Source organism: Apodemus sylvaticus, chromosome 21 (assembly GCF_947179515.1).
Source record: "Apodemus sylvaticus chromosome 21, mApoSyl1.1, whole genome shotgun sequence".
Classification (NCBI taxonomy): Eukaryota; Metazoa; Chordata; class Mammalia; order Rodentia; family Muridae; genus Apodemus; species Apodemus sylvaticus.
Window position 1 is genome coordinate 1,931,211 of NC_067492.1, and position 16,617 is coordinate 1,947,827.

The 16,617-nt window shown below is 39.1% G+C and overlaps 1 protein-coding gene across 11 annotated transcripts in view; it reads right to left on the reverse strand.

Annotated features, from left to right (window-relative positions):
- Positions 1 to 16,617, reverse strand: part of Pard3 (par-3 family cell polarity regulator) — a 548,938-nt gene that overhangs the window by 197,184 nt on the left and 335,137 nt on the right. For 4 of the 11 annotated variants that reach the window (XM_052166618.1, XM_052166616.1, XM_052166625.1 and 1 more), the window contains exons 17-19: positions 14,187 to 14,338; positions 13,137 to 13,181; positions 8,129 to 8,356 (exon numbers count right to left, since the gene is read on the reverse strand). In XM_052166618.1, coding sequence (XP_052022578.1) covers positions 8,129 to 8,356; positions 13,137 to 13,181; positions 14,187 to 14,338 — 425 coding nt within the window. The remainder of the gene's footprint in view (positions 1 to 8,128; positions 8,357 to 13,136; positions 13,182 to 14,186; positions 14,339 to 16,617) is intronic. The other 7 variants (XM_052166623.1, XM_052166622.1, XM_052166626.1 and 4 more) reach the window with 3 other exon arrangements.

The window sequence follows — 16,617 nt, forward strand, 5'->3', positions numbered from 1 at the left end:
AAGAAAACACTAACAATGTGTTGTGTCAGCAGCAAGTGACTTTTCTGTTCTGCTCCTATTATAAACTCCAGCACAGAACTAATCATGAATTTATATTTAGATAATGTACTATTTTAAATGCAGCATAAATGTTACTGTTTTCCACTTTAATCCTGCTCATCTTTATAGACACCCTGTGTGAAAGAAGATGCTAACTCCTTTGGAACAAAAACAGAAGCCCCTGATGTTTTAACTGGGTGACTTGCCCCTGGCACCGAACTCTCAGTCCCTTCCTGAGTGATTACTATAAAGACAGCACATACTCATTCCTTTTTTAAAGGTAAATTGAGAAGCTGCTTCTTCCCTTTGATGTGCCAGTCATTCTGCAATTAAGATGTACCTAATCACTATGTTTTCAACAGATGCAAATGTGACTCAATTAAAATTCTAGACCCTGTGACAAACTGAGCTTCTCAATTCTGAAAGGTACCTTGTTAGGACTGGGTCACTGTGAAGTCTAGAATAAAGTCTGGGCACTTTTGAATTAATGGTTGTGGAGAAAATGGCCTCGCGAGAGGAAGCTCAAAGTGAGTAAATGAAACATTTCGCTTTGGTCACTCCAAATACTGGACTCTCACAGGCTGACTCCCAGCCTGCAGTTAGCAGCCATTGTTTTCTTTCACTGATAACCAGTGTTGCTGCTGCTGCTTGCTGTAATGAGCTCCTTGCTGCTAGCTTACTCAAAATTCATCTCTCCCTTTCTGCTTCCCTGTAAACTCAGATTGTGCCCAGAAGTGACCAAGCTCCAAGGGGGTCGATTCATTAAGTTTAAAGCAACCTATGGAAACCATATCCCTGTAGATATGGGAGTCCAAGGTCACTGCGCCAGGCACGACCCTGTCACCCTGAATCCTTCCCTTCTGCAGGGTACAAAAAGGAAACTGTGAAGCTACCCTGTGGGCAGAGTAGCAGGCAGGGAGGAAAGAACTGGTGTCTGCTGACCCCGATGGGATGTGGCTAATAAGCCTACAGTTGCTGGCTGTATAAACACTGTGTCTCCTTATCATTTAAACTGTGGAGTAGGATTCTTATTAAATGCAGCTGAAAGCATCACTGAGTGGACATGGTGTAAGTCAGACATTAAGACAGCTATAAAATATCGAAACTGTAAGATCTGGTAGTTAATGTCCTTTAAATGAATTACTGAATAGAAAAATACAAAATTGAAATTATAACTGTTTTCTTCCTTCCTTCCTTTCTTCCTTCCTTCCTTTCCTTTTCTTTTCCTTTTTTGGTGTTTGGAGACAAGGTTTTTATACATAGTCCTACCTGTCCTGGAACTCACTTTGTAGAACAGGCTGGCTGTGAACTCAAAGATACAGCCTCTGCCCCTCAAGTGCTAGGATTAAAGACATATACACTATCCCCGGGATAGAACAGATTTTATATTCATTCAATCGACGCTCTCCTCTGAGGGCAAGGGCACTGGCTGAATGAAAGAGCCTGAGGTAGCCCTGGTTCTTATTCTCATTTATGACGATCTATGTGGGGATTAGGAAACCTTCACAACTAAGACTCTTAAGTTCTTAAGCCACTTAATTCACATATGAAAACAGAAGACCAAACCTCACCAGCTTCACAAACTTTAAAGTAAGTTAACCATGGGGTAAAAGGAATGCAGACTTAGATCTACAGAAGAGTCTCAGTTGGTGAAGCGATTGCTGCATAGGCATGAAGATATGAGTTCAATCCTCAGAGTCTATGTTTTAAAGATTTATCTATCTATCTATCTATCTATCTATCTATCTATCTATCTATCTATCTATCTATTTAATGTATATATGATTACACTATAGCTGTACTGATGGTTGTGAGCCATCGTGTGGTTGCTGGGAATTTGAATTTAGGACCTCTGCTCTGGTCTAAGGATTTATTTATTATTATATCTAAGTACACGGTAGCTGTCTTCAGACTCACCAGAAGAGGGTGTCAGATCTCATTATGGACGGTTGGGAACCACCATGTGGTTGCTGGGATTGGACCCAGGACCTTTGGAAGAACAGTTAATGCTCTTAACTGCTGAACCATCTCTTCAGTCCCAGAGTCTATGTTTTAAAAGAGGCTGTGTACTGATGGATGCTTGTAACCTTAGCTCTGAAAACTGGGAGACAAGATGTCCTTAAGAGTTCACTGACAGTGAACTTTGGTAAGCTGTAGGTTGAGTGAGAGACTCTGCCTCAAATAATAAAATGGAGAGAATTGAAGAAGATGCCTGAGGCTACCCTCCGTCCCAGACACTCATATTGTATGTGTATATTCTCATACATATAAATATTATCACTGGTTCTTATTTTAGCTGACTATTTTGACTTCGGGGAAGGAAGAAAGATGTAGGAAATGAGCAGCCAATGCTGCAGATGGCATCAAGTAACTGGGACTGCCGTTCTGGACCCTGACTTTTAACACTGGAACGAGGCGCTCCTGGCAAGGGAAATAGTTGGCTTTATCTGAACACGGGGGTGGGCATGGAGCACACATGTTCAAGGCAGGAAGGAAATCTTAAGACGCAGTTCTTTTGAGATGTGTAACCATTAAAGGCTGAATGTGGTAGCACATGCCTGTGATCCCAGCACTTAAGGTCAACATGGACAGTATGAGATTCTTAACAAACAAATAAACGATAACTGACAAAATGAAGAGTCAATATCATGGCTGAGATGGGACAAGACAGGAAGGAAACAGGTGACAATACCAAGTACCAGAAAAGGAGACGAGTTCAAATGAATGTCTACAAGATGCTCTATACTAAAAATAGCTTATTTAATAATAAAAAAACATCTTAAAGCATACAGGGTGTGAGGTGGTGGATAGAAGAACAGGAAAAATAGGGTTGTATTTATAAGCTCACCAAAGTTGTGTGTCAATGAGTTCTAAGGACATCTTGCCTCCCTGTCTTCAGAGCCAAGATTACAAGCATGCATCAGTACACACACAGCCTCATTTAAAACACTGAGTCCTAGGATTGAACTCACACCTTCATGCCTACACTGCAATCACTTTGCCAACTTATTGCAAAAGATCACGGTTCATGTATACTTTAGCTTCTAAATGTCTTTCATCCATCCGTCTTCCAGATTCTGTGGGTTCCAAAAGTCAATGGCAGACTGTCAACTATACAGCTGGTCATACTCCTCCAATGTACCCTGCTGAACAAGCAGCACAAGGCCTGCCCACTCAACAAGCTCAACTCCTGCAGATGCATTCTTGCTGTCCAATTTATTGTCACATGGAAGTGACACTAATCAGGCATCTCCTCTTCCAGTAGGAACAATGTACCATGACAATGAAGGTTTCGCTGTCACCCATTCCTACCAAGTGGAATATACGCCAACTTAGAATGTTAGCACCACTGGGCTCCACAGTGCGACGTGTTATATAAAATCATTTGAAGTCAGATGTTGCAGAACAGTTGGAAGCGGATTGGTACAGTGTTTGCCTTAGTGTCACATAATCTTGACCCAGTGGCATACAACTGTAATCTCAGCATTTGGGAGATAAGAGGATCAGAAATTCAAAGTCATCCTATAATGCAAGTTCAAGATCAGCTTTGGATATATAAAATTCTGTCTCGATTTTTTTTAAAATTTTAAACAGAGAGTGAGTTTGATATCAATGTATGTTTTAATAACCCACAAATAGTTATTATTGTGCCTAGGAAGAGATTTCAGCCACCGTTCAGGCTATAAGTGAAAACCAAACAGCTTGAAAGTATGCACACGGGGTTGGTCAATGAAGGCTGCTGCTCTGAATGTTTCTTACTTTCTGAGAAATCAGATGGCCTATCTCCCAGAAGCTGGTTGTTTTTAACATCTAGGACATTTAGCACATTTCAGAGAGTACATAGAAACCCTTAATGTTAAAAACAAAACAAAAACTTCCACTCTGTAGTAGAGCATTTGCATGTCTGAGAGGCTGGGTCCTATACTCAACAGAAACAAATGAACAAAAAGTTGTACTAAAAGTGGCAAATTCTACCTAATGTCAGAGCTTCGGAAACACAGGTTGAAAGTGGATTGTTTAGGAAAAAGGTTCGGAAGGAAGGAAGGAAGGAAGGAAGGAAGGAAGGAAGGAAGGAAGGAAGGGAGGGAGGGAGGGAGGGAGGGAGGGAGGGAGGGAGGGAGGGAGGGAGGGAGGGAGGGAGGGGACAGGAGTTCTACTGGCTGGTTTTGTGTCAACTTGACATAAGTTAGAGTCATCAGAGAGGAGGGAGCCTCAGTACAGGAAATGCCTCCATGAGATCCAGCTGTAGGGCATTTTTTCATTAAGTGATCAATGGAGGAGGGCCCAGCCCACGGTGGATGGTGCATGGTGCATGGGAAGCAGCACCCATCCATGGCCTCTGCATCAGCTCCAGCCTCCAGGTTCCAGTCTTGCTTGATTTCCTGTCCTGACATTCTTCAAAACTGAAGAGCAACATGAAAGTGTAAGCCAAGTAAACCCTTTTCTCTCCAGCTTGCTTTTGGTCATGGTGTTTCATTGCAGCAATGGAAACCCTAACTAAGATGGTAGTGTTCACATGGAAGGCTGGAGGGAACCACAAACCATCATAAGAAGACACTTGTAGAAGACAACGCAGATCATGTAGAAGTCCAGGCTGCTTAGAACTATGAATAAATGGGCATGGTTATGCATGTCTGTGATCCCAGAGGGACGAGGGGGAACCTGCATGCTGCTAGAGCTTACTAGGTCAATCTATAGTGGGACCCCCAACAACAATTTCTGGAGACAAATAAAGAGGGGTCAAGCCTGACTGGACAGGAATGATATTGGTTTCCACAATTCATTAAGGAGGAGAAGTTAGGACAGCATGGCAGTGGAGTGGCTATGCAGAGAGAAGATGATCACAAACACTAATCAGAGTAATATATCATCAGCCATCTCAGAGTAAGACACATGCCCATCCCTTTTACCATAGAATCGTTAAGATACATATATTGTGTTTATGTATGTGTTTGCATGAGTGTGTCTGTGCTTGTACATGTGTGAGGTTGGGAGGGTTACCACAGAGCATATGGAAGTCAGAGAGAAATTTGTGGAAATCAGTTCTTTACTTCTACCTAATGGGTCCCAAGGATGGATCTTAGGTCATCAGGTTTGGTAGTAAAGATCTTTACCTACTAAACCATATCTCTGGACTCCTGTATATTGTTTTAAAAGAGGAATGGCTTGTATGGAGTAAAACCAGATGTCCACACTGGTGGAGATATCTAGAAGCTGAGCTGGAAATAAGCTATTAAGATAAAAATTAATCATTAGAACAGTTGGGGGTCCCACTGTTGTTGGGATTCAGATGGGATGTTTGCATGCATCCTTTATCAAAGTCTTGGTTCCGTAGTGTCAATCCTTGAGGAGAGGCAGGGAAACCTTTGACCAACAGGGTCTGGTGGGGATCCTTTGCTCTTTGGGAAGGTGCCTTGATGAGGACTCAGGAACACCATCTGTCAGGCTTAATGCTTCCTGGCCTGTGGCACATTTGTCCATTGCCTTCTGCTATTCACAGAAAAATTTAAGGCAATGGTGTAGTCCTGCCCCAATCTAGACAGGAACTCCAGAACCGTGGACTAACAAACCTCTTCTTCAGAAAGTCTGCAACAAGATTTTATCAATAATGCAAACTGACTAAGCCAGAGGATGCCTCACGGTCACGTGCAGTCCAACTCCTGTTACATTTAAATGAGGAACACATCACATGAGAAAACTGAAGTTCATAAAAAGATTAAACCAGAACGGGAAAGCAGTTAAGAAACTTCAAGATTATACTTAAATACTGGATGTTGATGGAACGAAAGTGCTCCACCTGTTCTTAAGTACAAAACTATCATTATCAGAATCTATAGGTAACAGCCAATGTCATTTGGCAGGACAAGGAACTCTTCTTATAATGGAGAAGACTCTGCAGGTGTGACAGTGCTGTGACTCAGGAAACTTAAGCCCAGGTCTGGCAGCTAAACTAGGAAACATGTTCTTCCTCTGCCAAGAAAAGGGTGCATCTACTTGAAGTCACAGGCTGATGATATTGTAAAAAGGATCTGGACTTAAAGGACAGAGATGAGTGCAGCGATGCTCAGTTTTACTCTGTGCACTACACCAGCTGGAAATAATCATGTCCTGAACATACCACATGTTATGAGCAAAAATTACACAGTTCTGCTTGAAATCTCTTCAAAACGTGTTGTTTATTTAAAACTCTCCTTGCCTAATGGCATCATCTACCTTAGGAGTGTGTGCAGGGAGCAGTCTATCAAAGGTGGAAATGAAAGTTATAATCCACAGAAATGTTCTCTGGTCTTGGATCTAACTTCAGTTAAATAATAGATAGATAGATAGATAGATAGATAGATAGATAGATAGATAGATAGAGATAAATAGATAGACAGACAGACAGACAAATAGATAGATAGATAGATAGATAGATAGATAGATAGATAGATAGATAAAAACTTCAGTATACCCACAGCTTTTCTAACAGGCAAGTCATGTGGGAAGTCAAATTTGATATTAAAATCTTAAATGTAATCTCATTTCCTCTGCTAGATTACATACTGCATGTCAGGGTATATAAATGCTATCAGTACAGTGTAATCAGTTGCACAAGCATGGCTATTGTGAGGCTCCCAGGAACATGGAAGTCAGAAATGTCAGGCATATAAAGCTATAAGAAAAGGAAGATAATCAAGGCTGGGGCTGGGGCTCCATGGTAGAGCACTTGCCTTGAATATTTGAGGTCCCAGATTCATCTCCAGGACCCAAAATAAACAAAAAATTAAAAGTTCAATGAGAAAATGAATATGATGAGACCATGCTGTGTGCACGCATGCAAACACTACAGTGAAACCTATTATTTTGTACAATTTATAAACCAACAAAATACGTATAATTAAAGAGAACAAACTATAAATGAACAATTATGGATACGCTAATCCATAACATTTACCTTTACAGGTCCTAAGTTCTTTCTCTTCTAAGTAAGTATAGTGTTTAAAAAAACAAAAAACAAAAACACTTTTTAAATAAATGTTTAAACATATTCCCTGCCAAACACATACTTATAAAGGTTAATTTCTCTTTAACAATCCATGGGAAAATATACTGCTCATTCATACTAAACTATGACTCTCACTCAGTTTGGCTTAAAATATTTAGTAATTTGGGAAAAGTACAAATTTATAGACTGCTGTTTTAGTCGAAAAATATGTTTTTTAATAATAAGCTTTTAAATGTATTTATTGGCTATGTCATCTGGCAGACAACATATACCAGTGGTTTTCAAACATTTTAGTGTAAAGATAACATTATGCATGAGTTATTGAGAAATCCAAATTATATGAATAAATTCAAATTTTGTATGTATGTATGTATGTATGTATGTATGTATGTATGCATGTATTGTTTTTTTGAAGATAGTTTCTCTGTACAACTCTGGCAGTCTTAGAACTCACCCTGTAGTCCAGGCTGACTTTAAAATCAGAAATCCACCTGCCTCTGACTCCTGAGTGCTAGGATTAAAGGCATATGCCACCAACCTCCAGTCAAATGATAGTTTTGAATGCAAATTTTATCTATCAATACACACTAATTTAAAAGTTGTTTTCTTTTAACAGAAATTACATTATAAAAAGGACTAAACCAGTTTTATGGTGAGTTGAATTATACAAAATATTCAAAAATAGTTTTCCAAAATATGTGAGTAAAAAAAAAATATTGGTTTTTAGTTTTTGGTTTTTGTTTTCCTGCAAATTTATTTAACTCTGGCTAAGAAGACAACTTCTTGCCAGACACTGCGGCTCTGGCAGGCACTCTCTAGCACTGTAACGGTTCAGAAAAGCTTTTAAGCTTAAGGACAACCAGACCTGTAGTATATAGCAGTATATATAGAAAGATGGCTTCTCCTAACTGGTTCTGCATTGAGTCTAATATCACATGATGTGAATCTTAAATACAGACTCTTTTTAAAGAGAAAATTACTGCAAGGACAATGGATCTCTTATTCTGAAAACATGTTAGACCTGCAGGGTCCTGGTCACACATCTGAGAACCACTGATTGGGCAAGCCATCTGCAATTTCTGTTGCTTCAGCCAAGACACTCACAGGTCTCCATGCCTTCATCGTCGTCATCCACCATGGGCTTATCATAGGACTTGTCAATGGCGGCTCTGAAGCTCTCATTGCAGCCCCTTCCTCGGATGATTCGTGGCCGTGGGCGGTGGAAAGGAATGTTCCCGTTCAACGTCACCTCGGCAACAGCAGTCTGCAGACTTTCTAAGGAGCTGGATTTCTTCAGACCCAAGGAGGGTCCCACATCTCTATTGGGGGAGCCTTGGAGGGTCAAAATAATACAGGATTAGATGAGATGGAAGTTACAAGTTCAGATCCAAACATCTATGCCCTGTGGAAACCTGCAGGGATAAAGTTGTTAGCTCAGTGAGAAATACTAAAATGTAGACTGAAAATAATGATAGTTAATTTCATTTTTCTTCACAAATGTTAGGTTTTCATATCCATTTCCATTTGACAAAGGTTCTAAATAATTAATTTTTATCTTAACAGATAATATTTTATCAAATCATTGTCACATATATATATATATACATATATATACATATAAAAAACTAGAATAATGAGTAACTATATTTAAAATGCAGAGGCAGTGAAGAGGCTCCAGGAGAATTATGGTTACAATCTAACTGCTGTACCTTTCTGTGATACAAAGTTATTAAAAGCAGAAGGTGGACATCACTGTCATAGGCTTCACCCACTCTTTGCCATTGGAACATAAAGAAAAACAGTCCTAGGGACTGAGCCACCAGCATACTTAGCTGGCACGAGGTAGAATTCTGGAGAACAGTATGGTTTACATGAAGGATGGCACAGATCTAAACAGACAAATCACACAAAGGCTTCCCCCCAAGAAGAGGCAGAGGTGTTCACACTCCACGGAGTTAAAAATTTCACTTTTATTTCTCAAAGAGCCAGGGCAGTAAGGCTTGAGATACCAACTGCACCTGACTTAGCAGGCAATCAAAACTGCTTTCCTTAAGCAAGGGAGACAGTTGCATCCATCACTGTCTGACCCAGCACACTGGGGTGCAAGTCAGCAGCCTCTAATGACTGACAATTCCACCTGGGTGGGCCAGGTGACAGGGCTGGTTCCTTACTTGTCTTTGTAAAAGGAATGAGAGAAAAAAAAAAAAAAAAAACAACAACAAAAAAAAAAAAAAAACAAAGGAGGGTTGGAGAAACTAAACAGCTTATCTCCACATGGGGTCACCTGCCATATGTTGATCAATAATTAGGAAGTAGCTTTCTCATGTGACTACCTGGAAGACAAATGGGTGAGGGTTGAGCTCACCACAGCTCAGGGGTGAGACACAAGAAAAACTAACTGAAAGTGTCAAAATACGAATTAGCCTCTAATGATTCATTTATATTACATATTTTACCTAATTTTCACCACAGGTAGAAGTGCTCAGGGAGGGCAGGGATGTTGAAAATGCAGACAGAGAAGCAGGCACAACTTTTAACAGTGCAGAAGTATTCTAGAATATATGGGCCTCAGGAACAATGATATATTTGTGTTCTCGGTGCAGGTGTGTATGTATCCGATCAATTGTTTTGTAACCGAAGCACACACTGAAAATTTCTTTCAGGTGGAAGCAGGTCACTCTCACTCATCACAGCACGTGATTGACAAGTCTTACATAACTCACAAAGGTTACGTACGTCACAGGATGGAAAGTGAACCGTGTTCCAAAACAGAAGGGATGATGTCAAAGAATCAAACACAACAGGAAACACACATTCTACCTTTACAATCTTGGTAAAAGCTCATTTCTGAATGAATTATGCCTGTGAGATTTCAAACCTCCCTATCAGTATTTGGCTCATGTAAAACATGTATTAGACAAAGATGTGAGTATCTATGAAGGTATATATCTGTATACATGTACCCTCAGCAGTGATTTCACACCTCCTGTAGAGAAGGTCATCACAATGCCACATTGTATACATGTAAGTATACAGTAACCTTTTCTTCAAGAGAAGATAGCTGAGGCTTTAGTGTACTTTGTAACAAAAATTAACAGTGAATTTAAGAAATAGTCCCAGTGCCCTTCAGTATAAAGCAGTTCTGCAAAGACAAATAAATATATAGAATAATTACATCAGCAAGAAAAACTCTACAAGTGCACGAGGCCCTGTATCCCTCAACACATAAAATTAGCAGTGTAAATAATCTAGAGCCTTCTTTTTCTACAATATAACACTTTAGCATAATGTTGATAATTGTGAATAGTGTGTTCTTGCATGGCTGAAATTTTCATAAGAAAGAGTTTTGCATAAAGCCAATCTGTAGAGGGATGAGCAAAGGTACAATGGACCCTGTTACTGGAAAAATAGCCGCACCCACTTAATTATATATAGTCAATTACATTCCATCACTGTAATTCAAACAGTTGTCAGAGACCCTGTTGGCCTCTTTAGCCTAAATTGCTTATTATCTGGTTCTTAACTAAAAGAGCCCACTGTCTCTGTAACATAGATATCATACATTAAAGAAGAAACTAAGAGTTCTGGGTTGGAGACACAGCTTGGGGCCAGAGTGTTTACTTGAAGGCACAAGGCTTGGGTTTCAAACCCCACTAGCACGGTGTCATAAGCTCAGCATTTACTATGATGAAAAGTGCATAGGAGTCTTCTATATAAAACATAGGCAAAGACTATTCACGGCTATAGGAAAACAGTATCTTCTCATTTTAATATAATAACTTTACTATCTTTAGTACATATGAATTTTTACATCTAAAAAATCTTAAAGAACCCATGTCTCTTTATTCATTTAAAAGAGAGTCTATTCACTGCAAAAATAAAACACAATATCCCTAAATCTGTAAGTCAATGAAATCATACACGGAATATTTTCCTAGAGCAGTTTTATTTGTGTGATGCCTTTCATGTGTGAGATGAGCATTTTACTACTGCCTTCACCCCAGCTCTATTATCCTATTTGGGGGGCTTGAGGGGGGGACAACGATGACATGGTATCATTATGCAGTTCTGGGCTGCTCAGAACTCTGAAGGTAGACTAAGGAGATCCAAGGAGCTCTGGGATTAAAGGTGTGCAGTACACTTGGCTTCTGATTCCTGCCTGCTAATAAATAACTCTCTTGGTGGGGGAAGGGATGGCTCAGTGAAGGGGTCTTCTGCAAGAAGCAGAAAGGAGAAAAAAAAATACCCGTTTTCATTACAAGTGGCTTACAACTAGACAGATATTTATGCCAAAATGTCAGCATGCCTTGCCCATCGCCTCTGGGCTAACCTGTCAAAGACAAGAGGCAACTCTGAAGTGAGGAAAAGAGAGCGACTCCACTGAAGACTCCGTTCACTGGCTAACACTGAATAGCTACAGAACTTCCCAATAGAGATTAAATGCCCCAAACCAAAAATCATCCTGGTGTATATATAAAGTTCGTCTTAAAAATCTTCCAATTTAATTCCACACATAGGGCAGACATGTACACACAGAACGAGAAAATGTTCTTCTCCTCTAAGACCTAACATTTGAAACACAAACACACACACACAGCTTTACTAAATGATTAAATCTGAATCTATGCCAGGACAGTTACATAATGTTTTCAGTTAAAAGTCTGTATGCTACTTTTAATTTTTTTTACTCACAATAATTTTTTTTTTCCTCATATGGGTTTGGGTTGTTTCAATTAAACATTCCCCATGTTCACATAAATGGACAGCATGCACCATCACATTGTGAGGGTGTGCAGTTCAGCCTGGCATAGGGCTTCTTTAACTAAACACTAACTGCCACTGTACACATGCAAACTACTAAGACTTGGTCTACAATGAATTTTATGCTATATCAGAAAAATAGCTACTTAGTAAGATCAGAGGCTATAGGTAATTGCCTTGAATGCAGCCAATCATATAATTTATTGAATGCAATTTTATAATCTATCATTTACTTCATAGAATATGGCAGCGCCAAGAACAACCACAATAATCTTTATGCATGTATGTAGAACACACAGGCTGAAACTAATTACTACAGCAGGTTAAAAAGGCAAATTAAAGCTAATACGTGCTAAGTGATATAATTACATTATCCTGGATCTAGAATAATTAAAGCAAGATTCCAAAATACACTAATAAATCATGCATGCTCAACTGCACACAGCACACTGCTTAATTACACTGACAGACTTTGCTGATTATTTTCATGTCGTAATATAAAAAGATATAGTGTACTGCTAAACCTAGTCCATGTAGCCCATTATTTCTATGAAATGATTAAGCAGTAAATTTAGAACAGATTCCAAAAGCTAACGAAGCCATATGTGTCATATAGTTCAAACCAATGTCAGGGTTAACAATGAGCTAATTCCAGCATCTGAAAAAGATACAGGAAGCAGCACAGGCAATACAGGAGCATGGATAGCAAGCCCAGACACTATCACTTAGTTAAAGTATTCATGAAGGACAGTAGTTCTCAACCATGCTAACACTGTGACCCTTTTAACATAGTTCATGATATGGTGACCCTCAATCATAAAATTATTTCTTTGCTATTCCATAACTGTAATTTTGCTACTGTTATGAATAATACTGTAAATATCTGATACAAAGGATATCTGACATTAAGACCAAAAAGGGGTCGTGACCTACAGGTTGAGAGTTGCTAATACAGGTGATGCTATTTTCAAATAAAAATTACTACTTGGAGAACAGACTGTCATTAAGACATCCTACAATACAAAAGAACTGAAGATTTTTCTAAGGATTTTGATTTTTAAAAAAATCACCATGAAGCATTCCTATGCAAGTAAGATTTAAAAAAAAAAAAATCTAAGGTTGTTTGTAACAAGGTAAAGGTAGTCCATTCCATCTGTCACACGTATTGCTGATAAATTTCTCATAACAGAGAAAAAATGTATTTTTTCTCCTGCAATTCGATTTCCCATAAGGAAAGCATCTGAGTGAGACTGGAATGGCAGTGCTTACACACATGACGGGCAGCTCTGCAATCATGATAAGCTCCTTTAACCACGGTTTCTATGGCAACAGACTAACTGTCCATTCTTACCTGCTCTCTGGTCATCCACTGTATTGAGTTTAGTCTCGTCAGCTACTGTTAAAAGGTAAATGTATAATGGTTAGCCCAGTTAGTCCCCAAAACCCAACATGCTGCAACCCTCCCCTGATCTTGACCGTTAGAGCACAACTCTTAGGCAATATTCCATGCAAGTCAAGTGAAACATCAAGCAAACATTCGTAATCAAAAAATAAAGGGAGAAGAATAAGCAGCATCTTCATGCAGTAGGCCAGTCATTTTGTCTCACAGACGTGTGTTATTTGTACTGTTAGTATTATCATCATTAGCCAAGGTAATGCACTGTCCAATTTCATATAAATATATGTCCGACAAATTAATGCTTTTAGTCTTAAGGTTCAAACAGCCACCAGAAAACAGCATAAGTTATGGTTGATTAACAAAAGTTTTTTAAAAGAGTAATTTAGTTTGTACCTGCATTAATTGAATTACTTTTGGGGGTAGATTTTGATTTAATAAGGGAGGCATTATCTGTTTGATGTCTAATTGAACTATGGTTATTTTCTTCCATTCATTGGCTCCCAAATTCCTTCTGGAATGTATTCTCTCAGGTTACTAATCTGATTTAAGGCTATAATGGTTACAACAGAAGAAGGTCTATCAATAAGCACTTCAAGAAGAGCAATCAGAGAGGGCACTGACAACTAAAGCCCCAGACATGGATTGAGATAATGGTTTCTCTCCAAAACACGTTCTAGTTAAAAATCCCACCAAATATCAAAGGAATCTGCTTCTCAAATGGACAAAGTATCAAAACAACTAATTTTGAAATGAGGCTATGAGGATACAGGCCGTTTTTGCTTTCCTCATCCAAAAGCACACGTCAACTGATTATCATGTCAACGAGCTATGGTGAGTAGTTATGGGCATCTCAAATGCAAGAAAAACTAATTTTTTGCCAAATTGACACATTTTAAATTTATTTTCTCTATAGCTAAAAATAAAATAGACATGTGTTTGGGACCATCAGTTTCATCCCGAGCATCCAAACCTTATTTGAAGAATCATGGAGATTGTACTCACTACCTAAATCCATGCTTTTTGATTTTCGTGTTTTAACGAAATCCAATTGACTGGCATCTGAAAATTGCTTTGTGCGTTTTTCTGACATACTCTGGCGTCCAAATCCTTCTCGTTGGAAAGCAAGAACTGGATCAACATCTGGACTCAATGAGCTGGGGTGAAGAGAAATACAAAAACATAAAATTAATTACTTACTAAGAAGTAGAGAGAGATTCAACTTTAGGAAAAGCCATGTCTTTTAGTGCATGAATAGGTGCATATTATTTGAAGATTTAAACTAAATACAATATGCCTCATTTTTTTTAAAAGGGGGGACTGAATGGAAAGTAGGAGAAAAATTAGAATCTGATTTAACATTAAAGTTAACTCTGTAGGTGAAAATTCTCTTCTCTATTTGCTCTGCATTTTTCCTCATTGTATTTGATAATAGATCACTATTTCTGTTATTGTTTAAAATGAGTCAGACACTGGAAAGGCTGAATATTTGACAAGACTCACCTTGTACTATAACATGTAACCATAGAAACTGCAATTTCGCAACTTTAAAAAAGAGATGAGTCCTGAAGGAAACTAACAAGGAGACCCAAACCTGGACAATGTGCAGACACTGGAAGATTTTGGAATATTCGATCTGAAATGAAATGTCTTTATCAAACCTCTCCTCTTGGGCTCAGGGAGTTTCACAGAAGATGAGGAAGAAAGATGTCAGAGCCAGAGGGGATGGAAGGCACTAACTAAACAGTATCTTCCAGACACAACAAGGATGATGCACATGTAAACCCAGAATGGCAGTATGCACAGGGCCTGAAAGGTTCAAGCAGAAGGGGTCCTAGCCTTGAGAGGGGGAGGTGGACACAGGCTCCCATCCCTAATCAAGAAGCCATCTGTAATTGACACTCCCCTTGCAAAGGAAAATTTCGTTTTCTCCAATAGAGTCCCATTGGGTATACTAACCACATTTAAGGGTAGGCCCCATGTGTACCAGTAGATGGCCAACACCACACAATCTCAGTGGTCTTTCTGTAGACTTTTTGTCTCAAAATGCTTTATGTAGGCTTTTTTATTTTTGACTTACTGATCTTTTGATTGTGTATTATGTTTCCAATTTTGTGTCTTTATGGTGTCTCTGTTCTTTTACTGTTGTTGCTGTTTGTTTGCCTGAGAGCTTTTTAAGGAGAGAAAAGGAAATGGCATGGAGTTGAGTGGGCAGGGAGGTGGAGAGGAACAGGGAGCATTTGTGGGAGAGAAAACTGTGATCACAAAGTATTACATGAGAAAAAGGATGTGTTCTGACTGTTTTATGTTTGGTGTTTGGTGTTTGGTGTGTGTGTGTGTGTGTGTGTGTGTGTGTGTGTGTGTGTGTGTATGTGTGTATTTTAGCTTGTGTTTTAGAAAAAAAAAGGGGGAGGGAGTAGGGACAAGGAACACATCAGGAAATTAAACCCCAGAGACCAGCCAAGGACAAGGCAGAGTTTCTATTTTTATTTTGTTATTATTTTAAAGATTTAGTTTTAATTTTAATTAGGTGTGCATTTGTGTGGAGGTCTCACACCTGTGAGTGGGGGTACAGGAAGGTACCAGACCTCCTGAAGAAGCTGAGTTACAGGTGGTTGTGAGTCATAATTATCCAACTGATGTGGGTGATGTGAACTGATCGAGTCCTGAGGAAGAATAGCAAATGCTGTTAACTGCTGAGCGTCTCTCCAAGCTGTGGTTTCTTTCTATAATGCTAGCCTAGATCTCAGTGCATGCTGTTTCGCTGGTGCTATGGACTCAATCTTTTCATTGTAAGAACAAGATCACAGCTCTTCAAAACTTTGGACGGTTTGAATTTCCAATAAGCCGTGTCATATCTGTTGAGGAGTCTGACCTGTCAGCTTAAATACTAGAATCAGCATTTGATGGAGATATCCAGTAATTTCTAGAGCAAAAATCCCCAGAATCAACCAGGTTTAATGGTGATTCTTTTAACCCCAGCCCTTAGGAGGGAATAGCAGGTGGATCTCTGAGCATTTAAGGTTAGCCTGGTCTCCACAATGAGTCCTTTGAGGCTATACAGTAAGATCTTTGTCTCAAAAAAACGAAAGAACAAACCAACAACAAACATCCATAACATAACGATGACTCAGTTCTGTAGCAGTAAACATGAAGCAATGCACTTCCAGTAACAGTAATTCTTCTCTGTATCAAAGTGGAATCCTTAGTTGCTCAGCAATAAAAACAAGTTTGTGAGTAATAGGTGGAACACTTTAATAACTCAATAACATCAAATTTGTAGACATGGTGAATGTCTAATATAGTTAGTTAATATAGTTAGTTATTTACAAATGTGTGTGTGTGTGTGTGTGTGTGTGTGTGTGTATCTGCTCATCTGTGTGTGCACACATGTATATATATGCAGGACACAGGTCAGCATAGGTCTTCCTCAATG